The sequence below is a fragment of the Taudactylus pleione genome, unplaced genomic scaffold, assembly GCF_031769625.1.
Source record: "Taudactylus pleione unplaced genomic scaffold, aTauple2 ptg000329l, whole genome shotgun sequence".
Taxonomy (NCBI): domain Eukaryota; kingdom Metazoa; phylum Chordata; class Amphibia; order Anura; family Myobatrachidae; genus Taudactylus; species Taudactylus pleione.
The window spans coordinates 3,131,784-3,155,899 of NW_028284730.1; the positions used below are offsets into that span (position 1 = coordinate 3,131,784).

General features: G+C 45.5%; 1 protein-coding gene across 21 annotated transcripts in view; it reads right to left on the reverse strand.

Annotated features, from left to right (window-relative positions):
- Positions 1–24,116, reverse strand: part of CAMK2B (calcium/calmodulin dependent protein kinase II beta) — a 144,714-nt gene that overhangs the window by 75,321 nt on the left and 45,277 nt on the right. For all 21 annotated transcript variants that reach the window (XM_088443308.1, XM_088443317.1, XM_088443315.1 and 18 more), the window contains exons 3-4: positions 8,217–8,276; positions 7,896–7,950 (exon numbers count right to left, since the gene is read on the reverse strand). In XM_088443308.1, coding sequence (XP_088299434.1) covers positions 7,896–7,950; positions 8,217–8,276 — 115 coding nt within the window. The remainder of the gene's footprint in view (positions 1–7,895; positions 7,951–8,216; positions 8,277–24,116) is intronic.

A 24,116-nucleotide genomic window follows, 5' to 3' on the forward strand; every position in this document is an offset into this window, starting at 1 on the left:
CCTAAACCTGCACCATCCCAGTGAAATCAGGATGGTTGGGAGGTATACAAAATATAGGGGCAGTGGCACAACTTATACAGTATTTCTGGAAGGAGAAGACAGCAGGATTCAATGGGGTGGAGGCTGTCAAAGGCTTTGTCTAATTAAACAGGGTGTGGGAGCTACACATTTGTGTTATATATAGAATGATGAGTTCTAAAATGTGTCACTGCAGCACTTGCTTTCAATAGAACTGCAAGGGAAGGGGAGCAGCATAAATTGTACGGGAGTGGGGGACAGAGTACGCACAGTGAGAGAACAATGGGGTGCACATAGCATGATGGAGGTGTAGCAAGAGGTGGGGTGCTCCGCTGCATGATATGGAATGACAGAGACGTGGGTGTGACATCAGCACAGACCGTTCAGAGGAGGATGTAAAATCTAAGGAGGAAGTGGGTATGAGTAGTAGCACAGAAGGATGGGAATGAAGTGGAAGAGGTGTGGGTGGGTCCTGGGCCAGGAAGCTGACATAGTGACAGGTGTGCGGTGGCTTAGCACACATCTAGCAGGGTATATTGCTGGTTAAGCTGTGTGTGAGGTCAGCACAAGAATAGCAGAGGTGGCTGCAGGGGAGGATAGAGATGCAGTGAAATAGCAGCTACCCTCATGTCTTGTCTTCATCTAACGCCCACAGAGCTGTAACACCAAACACAGCCTGGTGTATTTATAGGCTGCGTTCCCCCCCCCTCCTCTGAGCCTGCACCAAAATCCTCTGCAGAAAGAAAAAGCATGGAGAGAGCTGTTATACTGCCAGCAATTCACTCTCATCACATCAAAGGCAGTGGCCTGAATAGCAGACATTGCAGGTGTGTGCTCCCACAAAATGGCATAATAATAATATGATATACTGTATATATATATACAACCGTACAAACTCTTTAAAAATGTACTGACTATTCCCACCACAACAGACAGAAAGATGTACAGACAGCCTTCAGAAGTGGTCAGGGAGAGGTAGTGTGATCCTATCACAGCCTCAGGCTGATTGCTGATTGGCTAAGCTGTCAGTATAGGAGAGATCAATCCCAGCCTCTCACTAACCAGCACGACTACTTCCAATATAACGCACGCCTCTAGTAATACTGTGCACAATCTGCAGCTGGGCAGTAACAAACAGCAGAACAATATAGCCTAATGTATGTCTGCATGTACAGTATGTGTGTTTATGCACTGCAGACCGGTGCTGCCCAGCTGGTTGGCCGCCCTCCTCTAGCCCTTGGCACGGTGCTCGCAGTAATAAGCTTTTTCAAAATTGAGACTGCTATCGCTGCAGCTATACAAATATGAAGCCGAGCTGTTACAATAACTGCTTTGGCTTCACTATGACTACTTTATATGCATAGGTTTTGACAAAGTACCATCTTGCTTCCACTATACACTTGATTAAATTAGCATTTTCTCAGTGTGATTTCTTTTATGTTGTATGCTGGACGTACTTCCCAGAGACTCTTACTTTACTATGTATGAACAGAATGTGGTCAATATCCCGACCGCGGGGATTCTGCAGGTGTCAGAATTCAGACACCTGTCAGAATCCTGGCACCAGCATCCCGATCGCCGGATCCCCGAAGGTAAGTAGCGGGGTTAGGGGGAGGGCTAGTGTTAGGGATTAGGCACTAAGGGGAGCGTTAGGGTTAGGCACTAAGGGGAGCGTTAGGGTTAGGCACTAAGGGGAGCGTTAGGGTTAGGCACTAAGGGGAGCGTTAGGGTTAGGCACTAAGGGAGGAGGGTAAGGTTTAGGGTGCTGGGAGGGGAGGTTAGATTTATGCACTAGGGGGGTAGGTGAGGTTCAGGCACCAGGGAGGTAGGGTTAGGGTTAGAGTAGGGAGAGGGGGATGGTTAAAATACCTACCGACAGGTGCTGGGATGCCGGTGGCGGGATTATGACCGCCGTGATCCCGAGCGCCGTGATCCCATACCCAACCCGTATGAACAACATCAGCTCAAGACCACTTCTGTGTTCTGCAGGCCGGATGTTACTCTGAGTATTTGGACTTATTTTGTAGGTATCGATAACTGCAATTCTGCTGCTCTGTAAGCTGCATGCTGTCCATGCCATGTCATATTGGGCGAAAAGCTCTATTGCCTGCAAAAATGGGTGGCTTTGCCAGCTCTAAGGCTTTTTTCACTTCACCCCATGGGCCTGATTCTGAGCGGGACACAAGTAGGCTTGCGAATGGATCATACGGATGTCAGCATATCGCGCATGTGCCGTAGAAAGAAAATGGAGACTGGGCATGCGCCAGATCAGGCATAACTTACATGGACGGGTATCGCAAGTATGGGTGAATCGATAAGACCACTCTTTCCGTGAAATTGATGTCTTTCTGAGCGGCAACTGGGTGACATCAATGTAGACGCACGGAACAGGTCCATGGAGTGGGTGTGTAATGGCAGTGCTGCGGGCGTGTAAAACAACTTCAGTAGCATGCGGTCGGAGAGATGGGACGTCTGTTTCAGAGGAATCTTTTGCCCCCAGCATGGAGTGGATGCATGTCCAGATACTATTGGTGATGGCTGCGGCTGCAGGCGGAAAGGCATTCTGCATTAGCAAAAGATAGTGAGCAGGCTGCCGCGAACGTGTGGAGATGCGCTGTGTCCGAACTCAGAATCAGCCCCTATATAACCACGGGTCACTGTCAACGTTAAGTATCAGCCCATGTGCAGACTCAGTGTGGGCCCCTACTCTCTGGCAGCGCAGTAGATACTGGCTTGGTGCCAAAATCTACTGCGCCTGCATGGGTCTCATGGAAAATGGCACCCATGCCTTATTCCCGGGGACATCTCTATGCCGCCGCCATTTTCCCTGTGATTTTTCCTGCTCTGCAGCATCGACCTAGCGATTCAGAGCAGCAGTCTGGAGACTGTGGAGAGGTAAGTATAACTATATATGGGTGCAGGGTGTGTGGTGCAGGGCCCCCTGGATCCAGGGGCTTGTGTGCACCATACACCCTGCACCCTTATATATATGCCATTGGTATCAGCATCTCATGGCAGCAAAGGCTATGCCCTTGCATTGGAAATCCTATTATCAAGTACCGCTGCATTATCATTTACCGCGGCCATACCTGTTCTGCGAATCCTATCTCAGGACAACATTAACAGAAGTTCTGTACTGAAAAATAATTTCATTATCAATACAACTGAAGTTTTCCGTAGGGAATCTTTCTGAAATGGAAAGAGTTATAGCCCTAATCCTGTTAAATAAATATTTGCGGGCGGTGAGAGTAGATTTAATACAACATATATATTGTATATACCATATACTGTATTTTTATTTTGTTTTTCCAAAGTGAACTTCCAGTTCCACGTATCGGCTGGTTCCCTGGGGAACTGTAGAGAGAGACATAAGTAACCCGTACCTCTTTGGACAGCTTTCATTATTGCTCAGGTACCATGGTGATAAATTATAGGTAAATTGCAGTAAGGAGCGAGTTATTAGACACTTTCCTTTGCAGTTTGCTCTACTTAGCGGAAACAATGTTTGGGCTTACTGTGTAAGGCAAGGGGTACACAGCAACTTCCACTTTTTCCTGTAAGGTGAATGCAGTTCTTCTCATTGTGAGGTCTATTAAATATTAGTGGGCGGTGATGATAACTATCATTGCGCAGTAAGGCCACTAGTATTTACCAAATGGGTCTGCTCTGGGAACCCTAGGGAAAAGCCCCTCCTTGGCAAAAAGTTTTTCCCTTTGCCGGAGAAAGGAGGAAGTGGACTCATGAACAGGTAACATCATTGCATGCGCAGAGCTCTGGGACCCGGCCAGTTATCCAGCGGAGCTTCTCCAGAGGTGCTGGATCCTATGTTAAAGGCAATAAACACTATCCTGAGAAGGCATAATTTTGCATTGAAAAGGTTTTCTTTTTACTGTTTGATCAATTGCCTAATACTGTCGTTTGCAAAGAGGTCTATGTGTATGGCGGTAAATCTGACCCTTTTTTTTTTTATATAAATTGTACGAGGTCCTGTGATAGCAAATCTCCTGAGAAAACAGCAGTTTTCTCAGGGGTTTCGCCCGATCGCAGGATGATAAATAAACCCCTAAGCGTTCTTATACAGAAATGTATCTTTTTGTCGCGACCTGTATTCTGATCCCGTTATCATAAGGTCTATCAAAGAATGTAAACTTTCATATATGAAGCACATACATAAAATCCATTGCTGAATGTTATCTTGACATTCCAGCTCTGCAAAATTAGAGTACACCCCCCTCCCACCGCAGCTCCATTACAGACATATGACACCACACCCCACAGTATATATATGGGATGTATTATAGGTTGTAAAGAAAAGCTGAGACTGCAGTCAGTTAAGCTGCTGTGCCATAACTGACCCTATATGAAGCCACCATTGGCGGCTCCAGAGGTGGGGCTGCAGCACAGTCAACAATTCAAATAGGGGAGCCACACCAACTGTCATTTCACACGCTGCCACACAAAGATGGCTGGGACTCACTGCCAGTTGAAGTTGCTCCCCCATTTGAATTTTAGTCTGCCCTAGAGCCGCCACTGGAAGCCACCATTTTGCAAAGTTCTGTGCAAGACTACAAGTCTGTCACTCACAATCTGCTGGCAGGCGTGCACTTATGGAGGGTTTGCAGTTGCTGGATACCCTGTCCCTGGGACCAGCCATTTTGCTGCATGTGGCTATGGATCTCCTCCCTTCCCCTCTGTGTGTGCCCACATGCCCCTACTGATGGAATGTCGCAGTGGGGTGTGCACCACATGACTTGCACGTCTCACGTGTAGTATTCAATTCGCAGGAGAAAGCGAGCACACACATTAGGGCACTTATTATATTTGTACCCCTCTCTCTGTTGAAAAAAAAAAACAGAAAAAAAAATTCCACACTATTAAAATTAGATTCAATCGCAAGACAGACAGGGTAAATCAGCAATCGAGTAACTCTCCATGAGATCTTTTGGGTTGGATAAATTCAAATCTGGTAACTAATAATGTTCTTCAATGAACAGGCACAGTAAGAACAACACAGTGCATAGGAGCACCTGCAGTGTAAAGTTACCTACACCCATAATATCTTGTTCCAGATCTAGGCACTCTACCTGTTCATGGAACGGCCATACTAATAGATCCTGCCCTAATTTAGCAAAACTATCAGATGGTTACTTAAAACATTGGCAGACAGGATTGTCCACCTTGTCCAATTAACTCAGGAGAAAATATAAGATGTATGCAAACACAGATATAATACCCACATGCAGTGGCAGATTTTACCTAGAAGCTGCAGGGTTGCTTATTTAATCTGGGTGGTTTTGTTACCAACGATGCACGCTCCCACTGGACGATAATGATATCATCCATTGTCCATGCATGCAGGCCAACTTGGACGATATCGTTCATTTTCCATATGGGAGAACGATAGTTGGTCGTTGATGATATCTTTGGTGTGTGGATGAACAATATCGTTCATCCAGCACACCGGGAATTTCAAGGGAGATCGTTCAGCGATATCGTTCGCTGAGCAGATCGTCCCGTGTGTACCCAGCATTAGAGTAGTGCATGCAGCAGACTGATAATGCATCCCGGGGAAGCCCCGCCCCCCCGCATATATAAGATCATAAATATGAGGCCTGGCCTCTGCTAGGAACAAGATGCTAAGCCAACGCTTAATAAGGATGCGCAGGGTGGTTCTCATGGTACTGTTGCTGGCACCATGCAAGCCAAATACTGGTGTCATGGAGCAGCAACTGTTTTACCCTCAGCCTTGTGCCCTGGTGGTGGCACCGCTCGTTCACCACTAGTAAAACCCTAGCATTCAACATTGTGTATTTGGAAACTCCCTCAATTATTGGATAAGGAGCACTCATGCTGCAGACAGGTATCTGGAGACCTGCCGGAGCTCAGCTAAGGTTCCGACCTCTAACAGGCGCTACTACGCATGTGCGGCGTCTCAGCACGTCCATCTCCCTGGCATTCCTTGTAGACAGGCACAACCCTGATACTCTCCATCTGTTTGTTGTGTGCATGGCCTGTAAGGCTTCCGCAAGTATACTACACCACCACCGCTATAGTGAGGTGGGCACAGTACTAACATCCACTGGGGCTTTTACCCAGTGCTTAAAGTGGTCCTAGAGAAGTGCCCCCCCCAGCACTTTTTAAATAAAGGGACAGTGTGCGCTATAGGTGCCTGCCGGTAAAAGGGGGCGTGGTCTCAAAAGAAAGGGGCATGGTCACGCAATAGTATTCCCAATTCAAATTACGCCACACAGTAACACAATCTTATCCACGTTACACCGCACATAGTTCCCCTGATTCACATTACACCACATAGTAGTGTCCCTTATTCATGTTATGACACACAATAGTGCCCCTTATACACAATGCCCACAGTAGTAGTGCCCCTAATACATATAATGCCGACAGTAGTAGTGCCCCTTATACAAAGCTTATAGCAGTAGTGCCCCTTATGCAATGCCCACTGTAGTGGTACCCCTATTGCAATGCCCCCAGTAGTGGTGCCCCTATTGCAGTGCCCCAGTAGTGGCAGTGTCCCTTATGCAGAGCCCACAGTGATAGTGCCCCTTATGCAGAGCCCACAGTAGTGGTGCTCCTTGTGCAGTGCCCCTTATTCAGTGCCCACAGTGGTAGTGCCCCTTATGCAGTGCCCCTTATACAGTGCTCCCAGTAGTAGTGCCCCTTATGCAGAGACCACAGTAGTAGTGCCCCTTATGTAGACCCCACAGTAGTAGTGCCCCTTATGCAGTGCTCCCTATGTAATACCCCCTGTTGTAGTGCCCTCAGTAGTATTGCCTCCAGTAGTAGTGCCCCTGTAGTAATGCCCCTAATAGTAATGCTCCCTTTAGTAGTCCCCCAATAGTAAAGCCCCCAGTAGTAATGCTCCCTTTAGTAGTCCCCCAATAGTAAAGCCCCCAGTAGTAATGACCCCTGTAGTAGTGTCTCCAATAGTAATGCCCACAATAGTAATGCTCCCTGTAGTAGTGCCCCCAATAGTACTGCCCCCTGTAGTAATGCCACCTTTAGTAGTGCCCCCAGTAGTAGTGCCCCTGTAGTAATGCCCCTAATAGTAATGCTCCCTGTAGTAATGCCCCCAATAGTAATGCCCCCAATAGTAAAGCCCCCAATAGTAGTGCCCCCAATAGTACTGCCCCCAGTAGTACTGCCCCCAGTAGTACTGCCCTCAATAGTAATGTCCCCAGTAGTAGTGCCCCCAGTAGTTGCACATCATTTGAGATGTGTATGTATGGCTTTATTTGTCTGTCCCCAGTACATGTGCTATAAACGTGTGTCCTGGGTGGATATGCCTTGTATTTGCTGCCTCAGCGAATCATTCAGTAATTTTTTTTTGTATGTATTTGCAAAGGGTTGAATATGGAATGGTTGTAAATATAATTTATGTAAGGCTACATATGTTATATCTGCCCTCTGTCACTATGTTGGCCAAAAAATATAACCTTCCCTGACCCTTCCCATGAAGTAGCACATCAGGACTATTAGGTATTACATCTCTCGTACACTTTATAGCTAGGTTGCTACCTACGCTTCTCCAATCTGACCAACGATCTATTGTGCATCCTTAACTATTTCCAGTGCATCGTGGCCGAGATTGGCAGATCTTACCTGCAACAGGCAAGATCTGAAGATGCGATGTACGACCAGCGGGTACGCGCATCGACATCGTGAGTGGACACTCACGATTTGGACATATTTTACACGATTTGTCGTTCCGATGCGTCAAAATCGGGCAAATCGTGTAAAATATCGTCTACTGTATAGGCACCTTTAGTGTTTCAAACAGAAAATCCGGAAACACATGTCATGGCTGTAACAATATCACATCTGCATACGTTATTCAATTCAAATGAATGCTCACTTACAGGTCAAAGATGAGATAGTGGAACCCCTCTTCTGATATACTGTCATGGAGCCGTACTAGAAAGACAACAGATACAGACATTTACAGACATGATGGTCATAATGATTACTGACACAAGGTTATCTCTAATCTGTCCGCCTATCCACGAACCTCCACTTCCCAAGCTTCATCATAACGCAGTCATACCTAGTGACCATTATATACAAACATCTATCTAATATAAGTATTATATATACTGTATATATATATATATCTCTATGCGACTGTAATTTAAATATATAGATGAAACACAAATGGGTGTATTTGTGTTAGTAACTCTTACCAATATTTGGGTGCTTTAGTAGGCGACAGATACGGGCTTCTCTCTCTAGTTTCTGATGATCTGTAGGGTTAGAAGAATGATCTCAGGTTAATACAGAGGTTCTAAGCAGCTGGGTACCTGTGTACAGAGATCTGCATTGTTCACATCTTAAAAATAGCCATTAATACATGAGACAATAGAATACATGTACAGTATATTCTGTGGTTTGGCTGCCAATTTGTAACAGAGGATTCCTTCTCAATAGAAGAGGTGTTGGATTACTATATGCAGCATGTGGCCCTCTAATCACTGGGGAACCGTATGCAGTCATAATGTCGGCACCAGAATGTTGACATGGACAAAATGTTGACAGTGAAAATATCAATATGGACATAACATTGTCACAATGCAGATGGTCCATTATAGTGGCAGGGTTAGGGTTGAGTAAGGGTTGGGGCCCAAATCTGCTGAAAACTATATGTCGAAATGGCGACTATTGTCTGGCAATGTCAAAATTGTGAATGTTGACATCTGTACATAATGTCCATGCCGACATTCAGGCAATGTTGACATTCTGGTGCTGACATTCTAAATGTCGACATTTTGTACCACACCCCGTGGAACTAATGTCCCAGCATCTCCTGGCAGATTTCAGGTAGGACATTAGTAATACAAACACCGGCATTGTGCAGACAACCTCTTACTGCTCATAACTACAAACTGTCATGGGAGGATTAGGACTTGGACCCAGAGTGGAGCTAGGAGAGGTCTTTAGGGCAGATTGCTGGTACTTCAAAGACGCAGGTTTCAGAGGGGTATGATTCATGAGTGGCCCGCTGGCAGGCGGTAGCCCAGACGGAGGGAAACCCAACAGATATGCTGAGTACTACCGACTGGTAACTGGCTGACCGGGGAGAAGCGCAGACTGTTCGGATGTCAGCAGGAGTCCCACTAGGAGTGGTAGCCTTGGGAAAGAACCACTGCTGTCTCACAGAGGTCTGACAAGAGTAGCTGGAGTCTGGAGCAAGCAGGGTCTGTTGATAGTAGCTAGGAACAGGTAACAGCAAGGGAGCACAGAGAACTAGTACCCAGCTTGCACTGGAATTAACGTTGCACTGGCAAAGAAAGGACTGCTCAGCAGCCCTTAAATACCAAAGGAAGTGCATGGTTGCTAGGTTTACTGATAATGCTCTGGCTGAATTGGCTGAAATGAGTCACCTGATGAAATCCAAGATGGCGACGCCCATGTAGTGCTGCAGCACTGCCTAAAGTGACTCATACTGACACCTGCATTCAGAACTCTGTGTCTGTGTGACCCCGAAGTATGCAGCGCTTACCTCCAGATGCCCCCACCCCCACCAGAGGGACCCCGCCACAGCGTCCGAACAGGTAAGGCTTGCTGGCCCTGGACACACACAGCCCTGGTCATGACACAAACATACAAAGATGGATATTATTATTATTATTAATAGTTTTTTTCTATAGCTCACACATTCTAAACAGCACTTCACACAGTAAGTCATTCACATGTTTCTCCCGGGTTGGGTATGGGACCCCAGTGGTCAGAATCCTGACACCGACATCCTTACAGGGTTAGGATACCGACACCTGACAGTATGTATCCTAACTCTACCCCTAACACTAACCCTCCCCGCAGCCTAAACCTAACCCTCCCCCTAGTCCCTGACCCTAACCCTCCCCCTAGTCCCTGACCCTAACCCTCCCCCTAGTACCTAACCCTCCCACTAACCCCACTACTTACCGTCGGGATGCCTGCGCTGGGATTCTGAATGGTGTCGGGATTCCGGCACCGGCATTCTGAGCGCTGACATCCAGACAGCCGGAATTAAAACTACACCCGTTCCTTTCAGATGGATGAAGAGTGAATGCAGAAAGAGAATGAGCTACTGTCCCTCTCAGTGCAACTAGTGGCCATCTCCTCTGCAGAGCGGAAGCGCCACTTATTGCTGCCTTGCACCTTTCGGCCATCCCTTGTGAGATGATGTTTTTTGAGACAGCATTTACCGCTAGGATATTGCACACGTTATCTGTACTTTATCATTAGATGGAGACCAGAGCATGGAACTGAACATTACAAACATATCAAGGGCAAATTCTGATTGGAGGACATGTATTATTGTCTGCTTATTAACTAGTCACCTTTTATAACATAACCATTTCTCTCCCTGACAAGTAATAAATCAGTTCCCTAGCTGCTGTTGTTTTTCTGGACTCAGAAGACTCCAGGGGCCTAAAACTGCAGCTCCTTCAGCGCATCTGTTAGTCCAGCTCTGGCCGGCACGGACTGGGTGTTGGAATCTGGGAGACTAAATTATGATGTTTGTGAGAACTGAACATAAAAATTAGACACTTGGGGCCTCATTTAGAGTTGGGCCCACTGGGGCAGCCCACTACAGTGAGACATAAGCTATACGTTTGTTTGGAGCCTAGTATATCTGCTAATAGACTATAAATGGCAGGACCATTAGGGTAGTGCGACCAGTGCCAGGGCAGGGGGCGCTGTTTGGGCCTGTCAATTTTCCTGTTTATTATCATTCTCACTTGTAGCTTCCTCTTCTTTTATCCCCAGCATCTCCTGGCCACCCCTTATGTCCCTATTTAAAAAAATGGGGAGGGGGGCAATGCTCTCTCTTGCACAGGGCACCAAAAGGTCTAGATACGGCTCTGATAAATGGTTAAATCCAGGAATGCACCAGTCATTCCCTATCTTGAACAGTGTCTCTATGTTATACCCCCAGGCAAACAAACACTATTGTGTGAGCCCCTTATCTCCTGACTCAGTAGTTCCAAGATTGTCAGTGGTTCCAGAAACAAAATGGGCAGGTTCTTAATCAAGCTCCTCAGGAGAAGTGTCACCAGTGTAACCCTCTGTACTCAGAATGCTCCAGCATGGGAAACAGAGTAAAGTCGGGTACACACGGAACGATGTGCTGCATCAACGATATCGATGAACGATTTCCCTTGAACTCAGGACAAACGATATTGGGTGTACACACTGAAAGATATCTATGATCTATGATAGATATCTTTCAGTGAAGTCATCCTGCCACATCTCTGAACAGGTAATTCTTGATGATATTGTCCAAATTGGCCTGCATGTACAGAAGATCATAGATATCGTTAATTGCCCAGCAGGAGCGCGCACCATTGGTCGTTCATTGCATACACACGGAACAATATATCGTTGAACGATATCGTTATCGTTCAGAGATATCGTCTCATGTGTATGCCCCTTTAGTACGTGATCCGGGATCCTGTGACTGAAACAAAGGACTGGCTGGCGATTATGCTTCCAAAAGGACAGTCGCTGCATGGGGAAGGAGAAGAAACTATCTTCCAATTGCAAACTCTGCAACCCATGAGCACCCTGTTTGTCTATGCACCATGGTGTACCCACTGAAAACGGGGTGACAGCTGCCTTTCCAGCAGTAGGAGGGAAATAGTTTTCAAGGCTTTCATGAATGGTCTCCAATCAATGCTCCTCCCCCCAAGGTTGGCTTTCCCATTAGTATGTGTGTGTTTTCCGTGTTTTCCACCCTCCATTTTGTAGAACATAGCTCAGTCTGGTTAGTCAATTCTATTAGCCTTAATATTATTTTATATTGTGGTGATTTTGTAGATATTAAATTTTATGCTTTATTCAGATACCTACGTAAAAAGTAAATAGGAGCGACATAAATAGTGCTGGGGGTCAGCCCATTAGTGAAGTGTTGTGGAGTTGTCATCAGCGGTCTGCATAGATGACAGCCAAGTGTCACCGCTGGTATTCTTATGAAGACTTACTCACTTGCTGTCACTCTGCTCTGTGTGTTCTTCTAGGCCTTCAACTCTGGAGAATATTCAGGCGGAAAGACTGTGATTCATACTGTATGTAGTCTGAGGCTCATTTTATGGCCCAACACATGGGAGCTCATGTTGAGTTGGGCATACACCCATTTGTTAGTGTAAATTATGCAAATCTCTACTGATCATGCCCACAGGAAAAGTATACTAGCATGTGTGTATGCAGATTTGCTTGAATTTGACACTAGCGCCTCGACTGGAGAGTAAGAACCAAGGAAAGGAGAGGCATGCAAAAAACCTTAATAGCAGGTGTGGTTTAATTGGAGGCTGATGCTAATCTGATAACGAATATGGAAAAATGTGAAAATGAACTTATATACATGAACTGTGAACAGTAAATAGTTATGTCAGTAAACAAAGAAAATATCCAGGGCCTGCTAGATCCTCTTACTATAGTAATTTGTCCTAGCTGCCGTAAATGTACCAGGGGCTTGATCATACATCCCAACTGTCCTGTTTTAGGCAGGACAGTTCCAATTGGAGGGCTCTGTCTTTACCAAGACAGCTTTGTCATGACTTGTCATCCATAGAGGAAATCCTAGGGCGCTGATTGAAGATAACTGAACATGAAAACTCCCTTCTGTGAAGACCAATAGCTGCTCCCAGGCGATGAGCTGACCCTCATATACACATCTTTACAGGAAAATAATTCAAGGTCTTACCACAAATATTTACAATATTTCACTTTTACATAATCCATAGGAACAGAGCGTTAGGGAGGCCTGTGTGGCTTTAGCCCCGTCTGCCCAATGTTTTAAGGAAGACTAGAGGCCTTCTCTACCGTCCACACTCCCATGAATAGGAACAGGCAGTGATGGTGGAGAAGGGGATGGGGGGGGGATGGGAGTGTGATGATAGTGGGGTTGGAGGAGGGATGATCAAGGCTTGGAGGCATTCGTCATAAGGAAGCATATGTGACAAGGAGAGAATGGGGTGGGCATAAGTAACAAGGGGAGAGTGGGAGGATCATAAATGACAATGGGAGATAGTGGAGAGGGGGCCCAAGGTATACATATAGATTGTCTTAATCCACCACTGATAAAACATGATTATACCAATTTACAGCACAGAAGGATGACTCTATGATTCACAATATTGTCTAATTTACTTGCCGATACTCCTCCAATCTAAGCAGATCTTTTGAATCCATATCAGTGGTTCCCAAACTGTGTGCTGTGGCACCCTGGGGTGCCTCAGGACACTTGCAGGGGTGCCTCAGGTTGGTGGTCCAGCACCAAATCAATTTTTTATGGTCAATGTAATGTAAATATGTGGACAAACAGAAGTGCAAACCTGTCCACCACCACATAACTGACCCTAAGGATGACAGGTCAGCACAATTTACTTCACATTACTACTTCACTACATTTTTTTCTGAATTTCTCAATAACAAACTATTGGATTAGGAGTGCTGTGAAACATTAGTGATACTCTAGGGCGCCGTGATTCAAAAAGGTTTGGGAACCACTGATCTATATAATAATATATACAAAAAACTCTTTCAATGATTCCAAAAAGAGCCTGTTTTCCTCTTTAATCCCAATTACAGTATCTACACCTTGTACTATTTGTGGTGGTTGCAGCTGTATTTTGTAAGCTGTGGTATCATTTATATATTACATTCTGCCACAGTGGCAACTTCATTATGTACACTGTTCTAGTGTTAGGTAGGTCCCCTCACTTGTCCCCAAAATAGACTGAGTTCTTCATGGCTTTATGGCTTCATGGCATGAATTCAATTTCTAACTAATTCTGGCCTGTCGCGCAGTTGCGGGAGATTTGCTGGCTGCACATCCATGCTGCAAATCTGCCATTCCACCATATCGCAAAGTGCTCTGATCACATTTCTTCCCTATGTTGGTGTATGGTCTGAACAACAACTGAACATCTTGATCATGTCTGCATGCGTTTATGCATTGAATTGCTGCCACATGATATACACGGAAGAGACACAGGTTGTTAAACTCAGATTTAGTATAACACTAGTATAACAATGTCACAGAATGAATGACGTCTTCCCATATGAATTATCATCAGTGACTGTAAACAGTTTGTCTCCTTTCCCCTCTCAGGCCCCGCCTCCTACGCTGCTTTTTATAACCCAAGATTGAGGTCAGTCCCTTGGAGAAGCAGCTGAGGGGCTGAAATGAGGTTACACAGCATGAGTTATGAGGTAACTGTGCTACGCAAGGTGAAACAGATCTATTGCACAAGGTGTGTGAAAACAAATCTTACATCAATTCACATAATTAAATCATTATTTCAACATGTGTGTGAACAGCACTGAGGTGATTAATCTCAGTGGGCGCCATATGTTTACTTGAAGAATTGTCAGCGCAGGATTAGGGCAAGACAGTGGTGGCCTTGGTTGCGAGGGGGGCTAATTTTTTTTTTAAATTTGAATAACATTTTCAGTCACAGACTAACGTTGTAAAGAAAAAAAAAGTAGGACTCAATTTATGTTCCTGTATTTATTTGGAATTATGGCATTTGTCAGAAAAAGCAGGATGTCACCAGACAATTGCCGTCAGTGACGCACATTTTAGTGCGGTACAGTGCCATATCGTCAGTATTGGAGGGTGCTGTCTGTATTTTCTCAGAAGGTCCTCTCATTAGTTGGCTGCTGGGAGCTTTCAGGCTGTCAGTAGGTATTATCAGTTTCGGCCCATCGGCGAGTGCACATTAACTGTCTGTCAGTGGGATCTATATGCCCTGTGTCTGCTAGCTAGTGGCTACTGGGTGACGTCTGGCGGTAGATTTGTCAGGGAGCAGTCAGTGTTTATCTGTCTGTGTGTCTGTTGGCAGTGTGTGGATGTGTCTGGATCAGGTTGTTAGTTATGCACAGAATGTTCTGTCTGATGCATTGAGGCTGCTCCACATACTACCTGCAATGCAGAGACTGCCATCTCCCTTGTAACCTCTTCTGTGCCAGGGTGAAGCTAAACAGCAGCTACATAACACACTGTATGTCAATGACAAACCTACAAACTTCTCCCTGGTTAGCAGAAGAGCATCCCAATGCATTCTCTGTAAGATTAGAGAAAAAAAATCAACGTCTATGGCCCCTTCTGTGTTAGGGACTATTTAACCTATAGTAACCCCTCTAAGCTGCACATTCCAGGAGAGACGTGTAACTTTGTCCATTCCGCCAAATAAATAAATAATACGCATCAAAGAGAGAATATGGGGGGTACTCAATTAAAGGCGAAAAGTCTGACTTTTCGTCATCAACGCTGCTTATTCTGGGATAAAGTATCGGGCGCGTGCCCGCTTATCCCAGTATTCAATTAGGATCTGGTGAAAACGGGACCCAGCAGAAAGGTAAGTATCGAAAAATTCATTACATTTTCGGGAAATCTTCCTGTCACCCCCCTAAAGATGTCCTGACATGGGGGATCACTATGGGTACCCCCGATTTGGGCTGCTGAAGGTAGTCGGGGTGTTTAATAGCAGCGGCAGGCGCATAAATGCGGCTTTACAAGAAGGGGTGAAGAATAGTACTTAGCTTTTTTTTTTTTTGGAGAAAATAACTTGTCCCATCAAATTTGGGGTACATGAAAATGGGTGCAAGCATATTTTTAAGTCCCTAAAGTAATTTTTTTAAATTCTTCAAAAATGCACCTGCCGCATTCTAGAAACACCTGCCGCATACTTGGGAACCTCCCCTGAATCAATTTCGCTAGTTTAAAACTTTGTTCCCCTATATTTTTTTTTTCGCCCCCGAAATGTAAGTACATTTTTTGGGGTGACCAGAGGATTTTTTTTTACAAATTTTTTGACACAGATTACTTTTATAGGACACTCACAGGGCTGCAGGCTATTTTTTTTTAAGTCTGCACCCCTAAACTCCAATTCTGCACTTTTTTTCGCCATGTATTACATGGTGAAAACTTATCCCCGTTTTTTAACAAAGACTTTTTGCACCGGCGAAAAGTCTTTGAAATTGAATACGGGGATAACCGAAACAGGCGAAAATGACGTCATCGGCGATATATTATCGCCAATAACGGCTTTTCGCAGCCTCATTGAATACCCCCCAAATCAGACATCCCTATATTACCAAAGCAGAGTTTGGCTAATTTGCTTCCACACCCTGTGACCGGGTAGAAGATAATAGGATAATAATTAGCAAACAGAAAGCCAAGGACTAAAACTAGTGACTATGGGGGGATCAGAGGACTGGGACTGGTGACACAAGTCAAAGCTTACCACTTGTGATAAGAGCCACTGGCAGGTAACGGGGCGCATATTTGGGGACTAGTCACTAACAGGGTTGACTCTGAGTCGGGCGGGTGCAAATAGCAAGAATTAACACACTGTTCAGAAAATAATTTGATGCATTTTTGCGCATTTCTGGGACGGATCGTACTTTTTGTGAACTGGGCGTTTCTGGGCGGTAACTGATCTGCCCATTCGGTGAGAAGTGACTGAGATGGGTATGACTCAGAATCACTCGTGGATGCACATCAGACATTCATGCAACTCATTATCAGGCCCTAAATCTAAAGACTAAAACAAGCTCTAAGACTATTCACTAAAGTATATAACTTGAACTAGTGACTAGAGTTAAGGCATGAGACTAGGGGGTAAATTTACTAAAGTGAGAGTTTTTAGAAGTGAGTTTTAGAAGTGATGTTGCCCATAGCAACCAATCAGATTCTACGTAATATTTAACTAGCACCTCCTAGAAGATAATAGCTAGAATCTGATTGTTTGCTATGGGCAACATCACTTTTAAAACTCACTTCTAAAAACTCTCACTTTAGTAAATTTACCCCTAGCGGTCATGGGGCCTGGTTCAGCAGTGCACACCATAATTGCATAATTGCAAGGACGGAATTGCAAAGTTGTTTGCGTGCAGCTTTACAATTCCGTCCTAAGCCGAATCAGGCCCATGGTTAAGAATTGAGACTTGTAACCAAAAGTGTCTACGTGGACTGGTGAAAAAGAGGTAAAGACTGAAAATAGCAACCAGCACATATGGGCTCTATTTATTAACATTATTTTGACTAAAATAAAGTGAAAAAGGGTGTTTTCACACCCTTTTCACATTATTTTAGTATCACCTACAGTTACTATAGGGCAATTGGAGTAGAATTCGTAAAATTCTACTCCGACCCCTAAGTATCACTTATTTTTTAGTAAGCAGATCGCATTTCCCATAATTGTAATGGGAAATGTGATCCGACCAAAGTTACTAAAAATAAATTGTAAAAAAATACCAGGGAAAGCCCTGTGATAATAATGCCACCTGGAGGTGGCATTATCCAGGGTCTCCCCCGGTTACCAGGCTCCTACTCTACTCTAAAAGGCAGAGCAGAGCCCGGAGCCGGTCCCAGTGATCAGCTGTGTGGTCTAAACAGACCGCAAGCTGATCGCTGCTAGAAAAAAAAAAAAATTAACTTACCTGACTCCAGGGACCGGTGGTCGGGTCTCCGGTGATGTTCTCCCTCCGGTCGACTGGTTCACTGCGGCCATGGTGCACTGCGGCCCGGTCATCATGTGATCGGGTCCCAGTGCAGTATGGGATATCAGCTGACCGGAGGCATGGAAGACATCACCGGAGCACCGATGACGGCAGGTAAGTGCTATTAAGGGAGGGGGGGTCGCGGGGGGGGCCCGCGATTGCGGGGGGCGGGGCTTAATGACGGGGGTGGGACTTAGTGCCGGGGGGGGGGTAGCGGCGGCCGGTCGGCGCATGCGCGGGCACTTTGTCACAGTATTTTTTGCATAAATACCGTGACTAGTGTGCTGAGGGGATTTGCAGGGACAGAGCTTTCTCGCAAGCTCTGTCCCTGCAAGGGATTTGTAGTAAATCCGTGATATTGCCTGAATTCGCAATGCGAATTCAGTCGATAATATCACACTACAATCTGCATTCAATATGCGGATTGCAGTAAATAGAGCCCTATAGTGCTTTCACAGCCTAGGCCCGTCACTGGCCACTAGAGCTCAAGACTGGGGAACAAACACATACCTAAAGACTGGGACTAAAGACCAAGATTGGCACTTGTACAACAGCTAATTGTTAGCCCTAAAAGTCAGAAACTGTGACTCAGTGTCGGCACAATGCGTTAAGCAGGGGTTAGCATTGCATGAGGGCGACAGGCTGCAGAGGCCGCCGCCTCGATCAATATATCAATAAGCACCAGGCAAGCGGGTGCCGTGCCAGTTTATATTTGCCAATCACGGCTCACAGACCAGCGGCTGTTAGGCAGCAGGGCCTATTTGAACTTGGCGCTGTGCGTGAGCTAACACGGCTTGCGGACCGCAAGCCAATTAGAAGCAGCTGCGGCGAGTAAATCACGGCTCACTGCATCATAGCTCTGCCCGCTCGCGGCATCTGACATCAGACGCCGCCAGGTGGAACCTTCAGTACAGCGGCGGTCAATAGAAGAGGATGACGCTTCAAGAGGCCAGAAGATGGCCAAGATGGGCCAGCAGCAGAAGAGTGCTGCAGGTAGTGGGAAGCAAAGAGCTAAATGAAGCTCCCCACTACAGCCTTTCCCAACTTACCAGTAGGCAGCCCTGGCCACTGGTAATTTACCACACCCCCTCCGTAGACCTCCAGGTGTTGGGCATTAGGCCTGTGGGTGTAATCAGGCACCAGACATGTAGGACATGATGGGTGGGCAGATTGCCCATGCCACAGGTAAAAGTGACTCTGGGCATTAGGTAGACAGGCAATAGCCTGAGCTCTGGTGAGTGGTTGTGCATTAGGCCCTGTCCACTCTTTAGTAGCAAATAGGTAAGGGTGGCCCCTATTGTGTGACATAATGTTTATAATGTGTGGCATAAGGTGAATTAGGGGCATAATGTGTGGCATAAGGTGAATTAGGGGCTCTATGTGACATAATGTGTATAAGGCATAAGGTGAATTAGGGGCATAATGTGTGGCATAATGTGAATTAGGGGCTCTATGTGACATAATGTGTATAAGGCATATTACTGTGTGGCATAAGGTGTATAAGAGGCACTACTGTGTGGCATAATGTGTTTAAGGGGCACTAATGTGTGGTATAAGGTGAATAAGGGGATATACTGTGTGGCATAATGTGTATAAGTGGCTCTACTGTGTGGCGTAACATGAAAAAGGGTCTCTACTGTGGTGTAACATGAATAAGGGGCTCTACTGAGTGGCATAATGTGTATAAGTGGCATTACTGTGTGGTATAATGAGTATAAGGGGCATTACTGTGTGATGTAATGTGTATAAGGGATACTGCTGTGTGGTGTAATGTGTATAAGGGGTACAACAGTGTGGCGTAATGTGTATAAGGGATACTACAGTGCAGCGTAGTGTGTATAAGGGGCACTAATGTGTAGCGTAATGTGTTCTGTATAAGGGACACTACTGTCTGGCGTAATGTGAATATATTGGGCACTACTGTGTGGCACAATATGAATAAGGGGCCCTTTTGTGTGGCATAAGGTGAATAAGGGGCTCTACTGTGTGGCATAATTTGTATAAGGGGCTCTACTGTGTGGTGTAACGTGAATAAGGGGTAAATATGAGATATGTTAAGAGGATATATTTGTAGGTAGGCGCAAACTTATTGTTTGCAGGGGGATGCCGTACACCCTAGCACCGGCCCTGCTGAGACTACTACTTATTAATGCTATATCGGGTACACACTTGGCCAATAACGCCACCCACCAATGGACCCAGCGACCACACATCCGATTTTGGTAAGTTTACAGACTTACCAATCGGTCGCACAATATGTCTGGCCAGACATCACAACTGGGCAGGAATTTAAATATGACACCCGCAGGGGGGGGGGGGGGGTTGGAGAGGGGGCCGAATCGAACACCCACAGGGGGAGGGGGGGGCAGTGAAGTCCGCAGCTTGAAGACAGGCAGTGAAAAGTTTCTCACTTCCGAAAAACTGCTTCGTAGAAACAACAGTTTGTCGGAGGTGATAGTTTAAAACAGGAGGCATGATGAATCCTTCCTAAACTGTGTTTGAACTCGCAGCGAGTTCAAACCACAGTTATCACATGTGATAATTATGTTTTGATAAATAGGCCCCAAAGAGTCTATTAAGTGTTTCAAAAAGCATTTTCCTATAGTCGCCATCTGTCTCCAATCTCCAGGAACAGTTCCAGACTATAATATATTTACTCAAGTGAGAGTTTTTAGAAGTGGAGATGTTGCCCATAGCAACCAATCAGATTCTAGCTATTATCTTCTAGAAGGTGCTAGATAAATGTTAAGTATAATCTGACTGGTTGCTATGAGCAACATCCCCACTTCTAAGAAAAACAGCACTTTAGTAAGTATACCCCTAAAGCTCTGTCCTTGGAATTGTCCCTGTTTTTACAATAATTATTAAATGTACAGAACATTTTCATTTTTTATACAGAGAAAATAGAATTATCAAAATATGTAGTAAAATCTATTTGTTGATGAAAACACACTTTTCAGAAAATGCATATATATATATATATATATATATATATATATATATATATATATATATATATATATTGAAGTAGAACAACGCAGAACCTATTCATTTTTCTTTTAACTCATTCCAATTTCCATGGTTGGCACAAGTAGATTGTGATCCACATACATCCTCAGCATTAATGTTATACTAACCTAATGCATGTATGAAGGTAGTGTGAGTCCCTTAATCACCCCCCCCACCCCAGGTCATGTGACAGAATGACATCTAACCCGAAATCTCATTTCTGCAAGCTAGAAATTAATAATATGTACTCCTGATCCAGTTTCCTGCAGGATAAATGAAGATCCTCTGGGCTTTAATCCATTTCCTGCCAGGTAGAGGTAAAACATCTGTTAACTAGGCACAGGCAGGGACATATAATCTATCTCATACCTGATCCTAGCACACAGGATAAGAGAACCTATCTGTTAACCCCTTTGCTGGCTAGACAGCAAACATAGCCTGATAGATGGAGTAGCGATATGTACTGTGACATACAATGGACATGTCCAGTTACCTTCTGATAGCAATGTGGCCCTACTCAATAGTGTCACATTATAATGGCCGTTCGTTCTATCTCTGCTAACAACAAAAAAAAGGCATCTGCCAAATTTTGTGCACTATATCTGTGCTCCCATTAAGGCCTATGGAGGCTTAGCAACCTTTGACCCACTCACTCACTCACTGATCCCTCATGCTCTCCAAGCATATATGATCCACTCACCTGTTCCACATAACATTAGGGGGGGAGGGGCTTATATGTACTATATATATATATATATATATAACGGCATGGGTGTTTAGGGGTTGGGATTTTTTTTGCCATGGGAAGGGTTAAGTCCAGCACACATGAGGCTGATTTCCCAGATTGAGATGAGTTGGGGGATGAGGAGGGGGCGCAGTGGGAATCTTCTGGGGGGGGGGATAGATGCGACAGAGCGGTCTCCGTGGTTACCGGCACCACACAGTCAGCAGAGCACGCGCCAGCATGAGAAATATTTATAACCATAGATTCGATCTAACATTCGCAGTGAATGCCAGTATACCACTGCTAGTCCCGTACTGACATAGACTGCACAGTGCTGCTATTGCTCTTCCAGACCTGACCCACAAAGAGCTTTGGACATTTCCCCCGCTGTCCATTCCTCACTTTTGTTTACAAACTCCCTATGGGGCTGCAATCATTATTGTCATCAGACGAACATTACTGTATGAAATTATATTTTCTTATTAACACCTGCAGTCAACACTAGTGATCATAGCAACGGCCCGTACAGGCACCTACCCGCTCACCATCATCGTGCACTGGTGAACTCTAAGAGCCCCAAAGAGCAGAATTTATCTGGATACCTAACAGAAGCAACTCGTATGTTCCCAACCTCCACCCTTCATTTGGCTGTGGTGCAGTTCTCCTCCCAGCATCCCTGTGTGTGGGCAGCAGCCCGTACATTGCACCATCTGTGCCTAGCACCATCTGTACAGAGCACAGGTGGGTTATGGGATAAAGTGATGCTCACAGTATTGCTCTTAGGCAAGCATAGGACATTATAAGAAAAGGCATATAGTCTTATTTCATAAGAATAAACCCTATGGTGAATCAGATGGTGGTGAAATAGTATAGCTAGTGAACGGACAACTAGATGTGAGCATTGCATTAGTGCCTAAATGGCTGTGCAATGAAGAGAGTGTGTATGTTAGCACTACTAAGGTGGGCACTGTTCCCTGCATCACAGTGTATGTTAGCACTACTAAGGTGGGCACTGTTCTCTGCATCACAGTGTATGTTAGCACTACTAAGGTGGGCACTGTTCCCTGCATCACAGTGTATGTTAGCACTACTAAGGTGGGCACTGTTCCCTGCAACACAGTGTATGTTAGCACTACTAAGGTGGGCACTGTTCCCTGCATCACAGTGTATGTTAGCACTACTAAGGTGGGCACTGTTCCCTGCATCACAGTGTATGTTAGCACTACTAAGGTGGGCACTGTTCCCTGCATCACAGTGTATGTTAGCACTACTAAGGTGGGCACTGTTCCATGCATCACAGTGTATGTTAGCACTACTAAGGTGGGCTCTGTTCCCTGCATCACAGTGTATGTTAGCACTACTAAGGTGGGCACTGTTCCCTGCATCACAGTGTATGTTAGCACTACTAAGGTGGGCACTGTTCCCTGCATCACAGTGTATGTTAGCACTACTAAGGTGGGCACTGTTCCCTGCATCACAGTGTATGTTAGCACTACTAAGGTGGGCACTGTTCCCTGCAACACAGTGTATGTTAGCACTACTAAGGTGGGCACTGTTCCCTGCATCACAGTGTATGTTAGCACTACTAAGGTGGGCACTGTTCCCTGCATCACAGTGTATGTTAGCACTACTAAGGTGGGCACTGTTCCCTGCATCACAGTGTATGTTAGCACTACTAAGGTGGGCACTGTTCCCTGCATCACAGTGTATGTTAGCACTACTAAGGTGGGCTCTGTTCCCTGCATCACAGTGTATGTTAGCACTACTAAGGTGGGCACTGTTCCCTGCATCACAGTGTATGTTAGCACTACTAAGGTGGGCACTGTTCCCTGCATCACAGTGTATGTTAGCACTACTAAGGTGGGCACTGTTCCCTGCATCACAGTGTATGTTAGCACTACTAAGGTGGGCACTGTTCCCTGCATCACAGTGTATGTTAGCACTACTAAGGTGGGCACTGTTCCATGCATCACAGTGTATGTTAGCACTACTAAGGTGGGCACTGTTCTCTGCATCACAGTGTATGTTAGCACTACTAAGGTGGGCACTGTTCCATGCATCACAGTGTATGTTAGCACTACTAAGGTGGGCTCTGTTCCCTGCATCACAGTGTATGTTAGCACTACTAAGGTGGGCTCTGTTCCCTGCATCACAGTGTATGTTGGCACTACTAAGGTGGGCTCTGTTCCCTGCATCACAGTGTATGTTGGCACTACTAAGGTGGGCACTGTTCTCTGCATCACAGTGTATGTTGGCACTACTAAGGTGGGCACTGTTCTCTGCATCACAGTGTATGTTGGCACTACTAAGGTGGGCACTGTTCTCTGCATCACAGTGTATGTTAGCACTACTAAGGTGGGCACTGTTCTCTGCATCACAGTGTATGTTAGCACTACTAAGGTGGGCACTGTTCCCTGCATCACAGTGTATGTTAGCACTACTAAGGTGGGCACTGTTCCCTGCATCACAGTGTATGTTAGCACTACTAAGGTGGGCTCTGTTCCCTGCATCACAGTGTATGTTAGCACTACTAAGGTGGGCACTGTTCCATGCATCACAGTGTATGTTAGCACTACTAAGGTGGGCACTGTTCTCTGCATCACAGTGTATGTTAGCACTACTAAGGTGGGCTCTGTTCTCTGCATCACAGTGTATGTTAGCACTACTAAGGTGGGCTCTGTTCCCTGCATCACAGTGTATGTTAGCACTACTAAGGTGGGCACTGTTCCCTGCATCACAGTGTATGTTAGCACTACTAAGGTGGGCACTGTTCCCTGCATCACAGTGTATGTTAGCACTACTAAGGTGGGCACTGTTCCCTGCATCACAGTGTATGTTAGCACTACTAAGGTGGGCA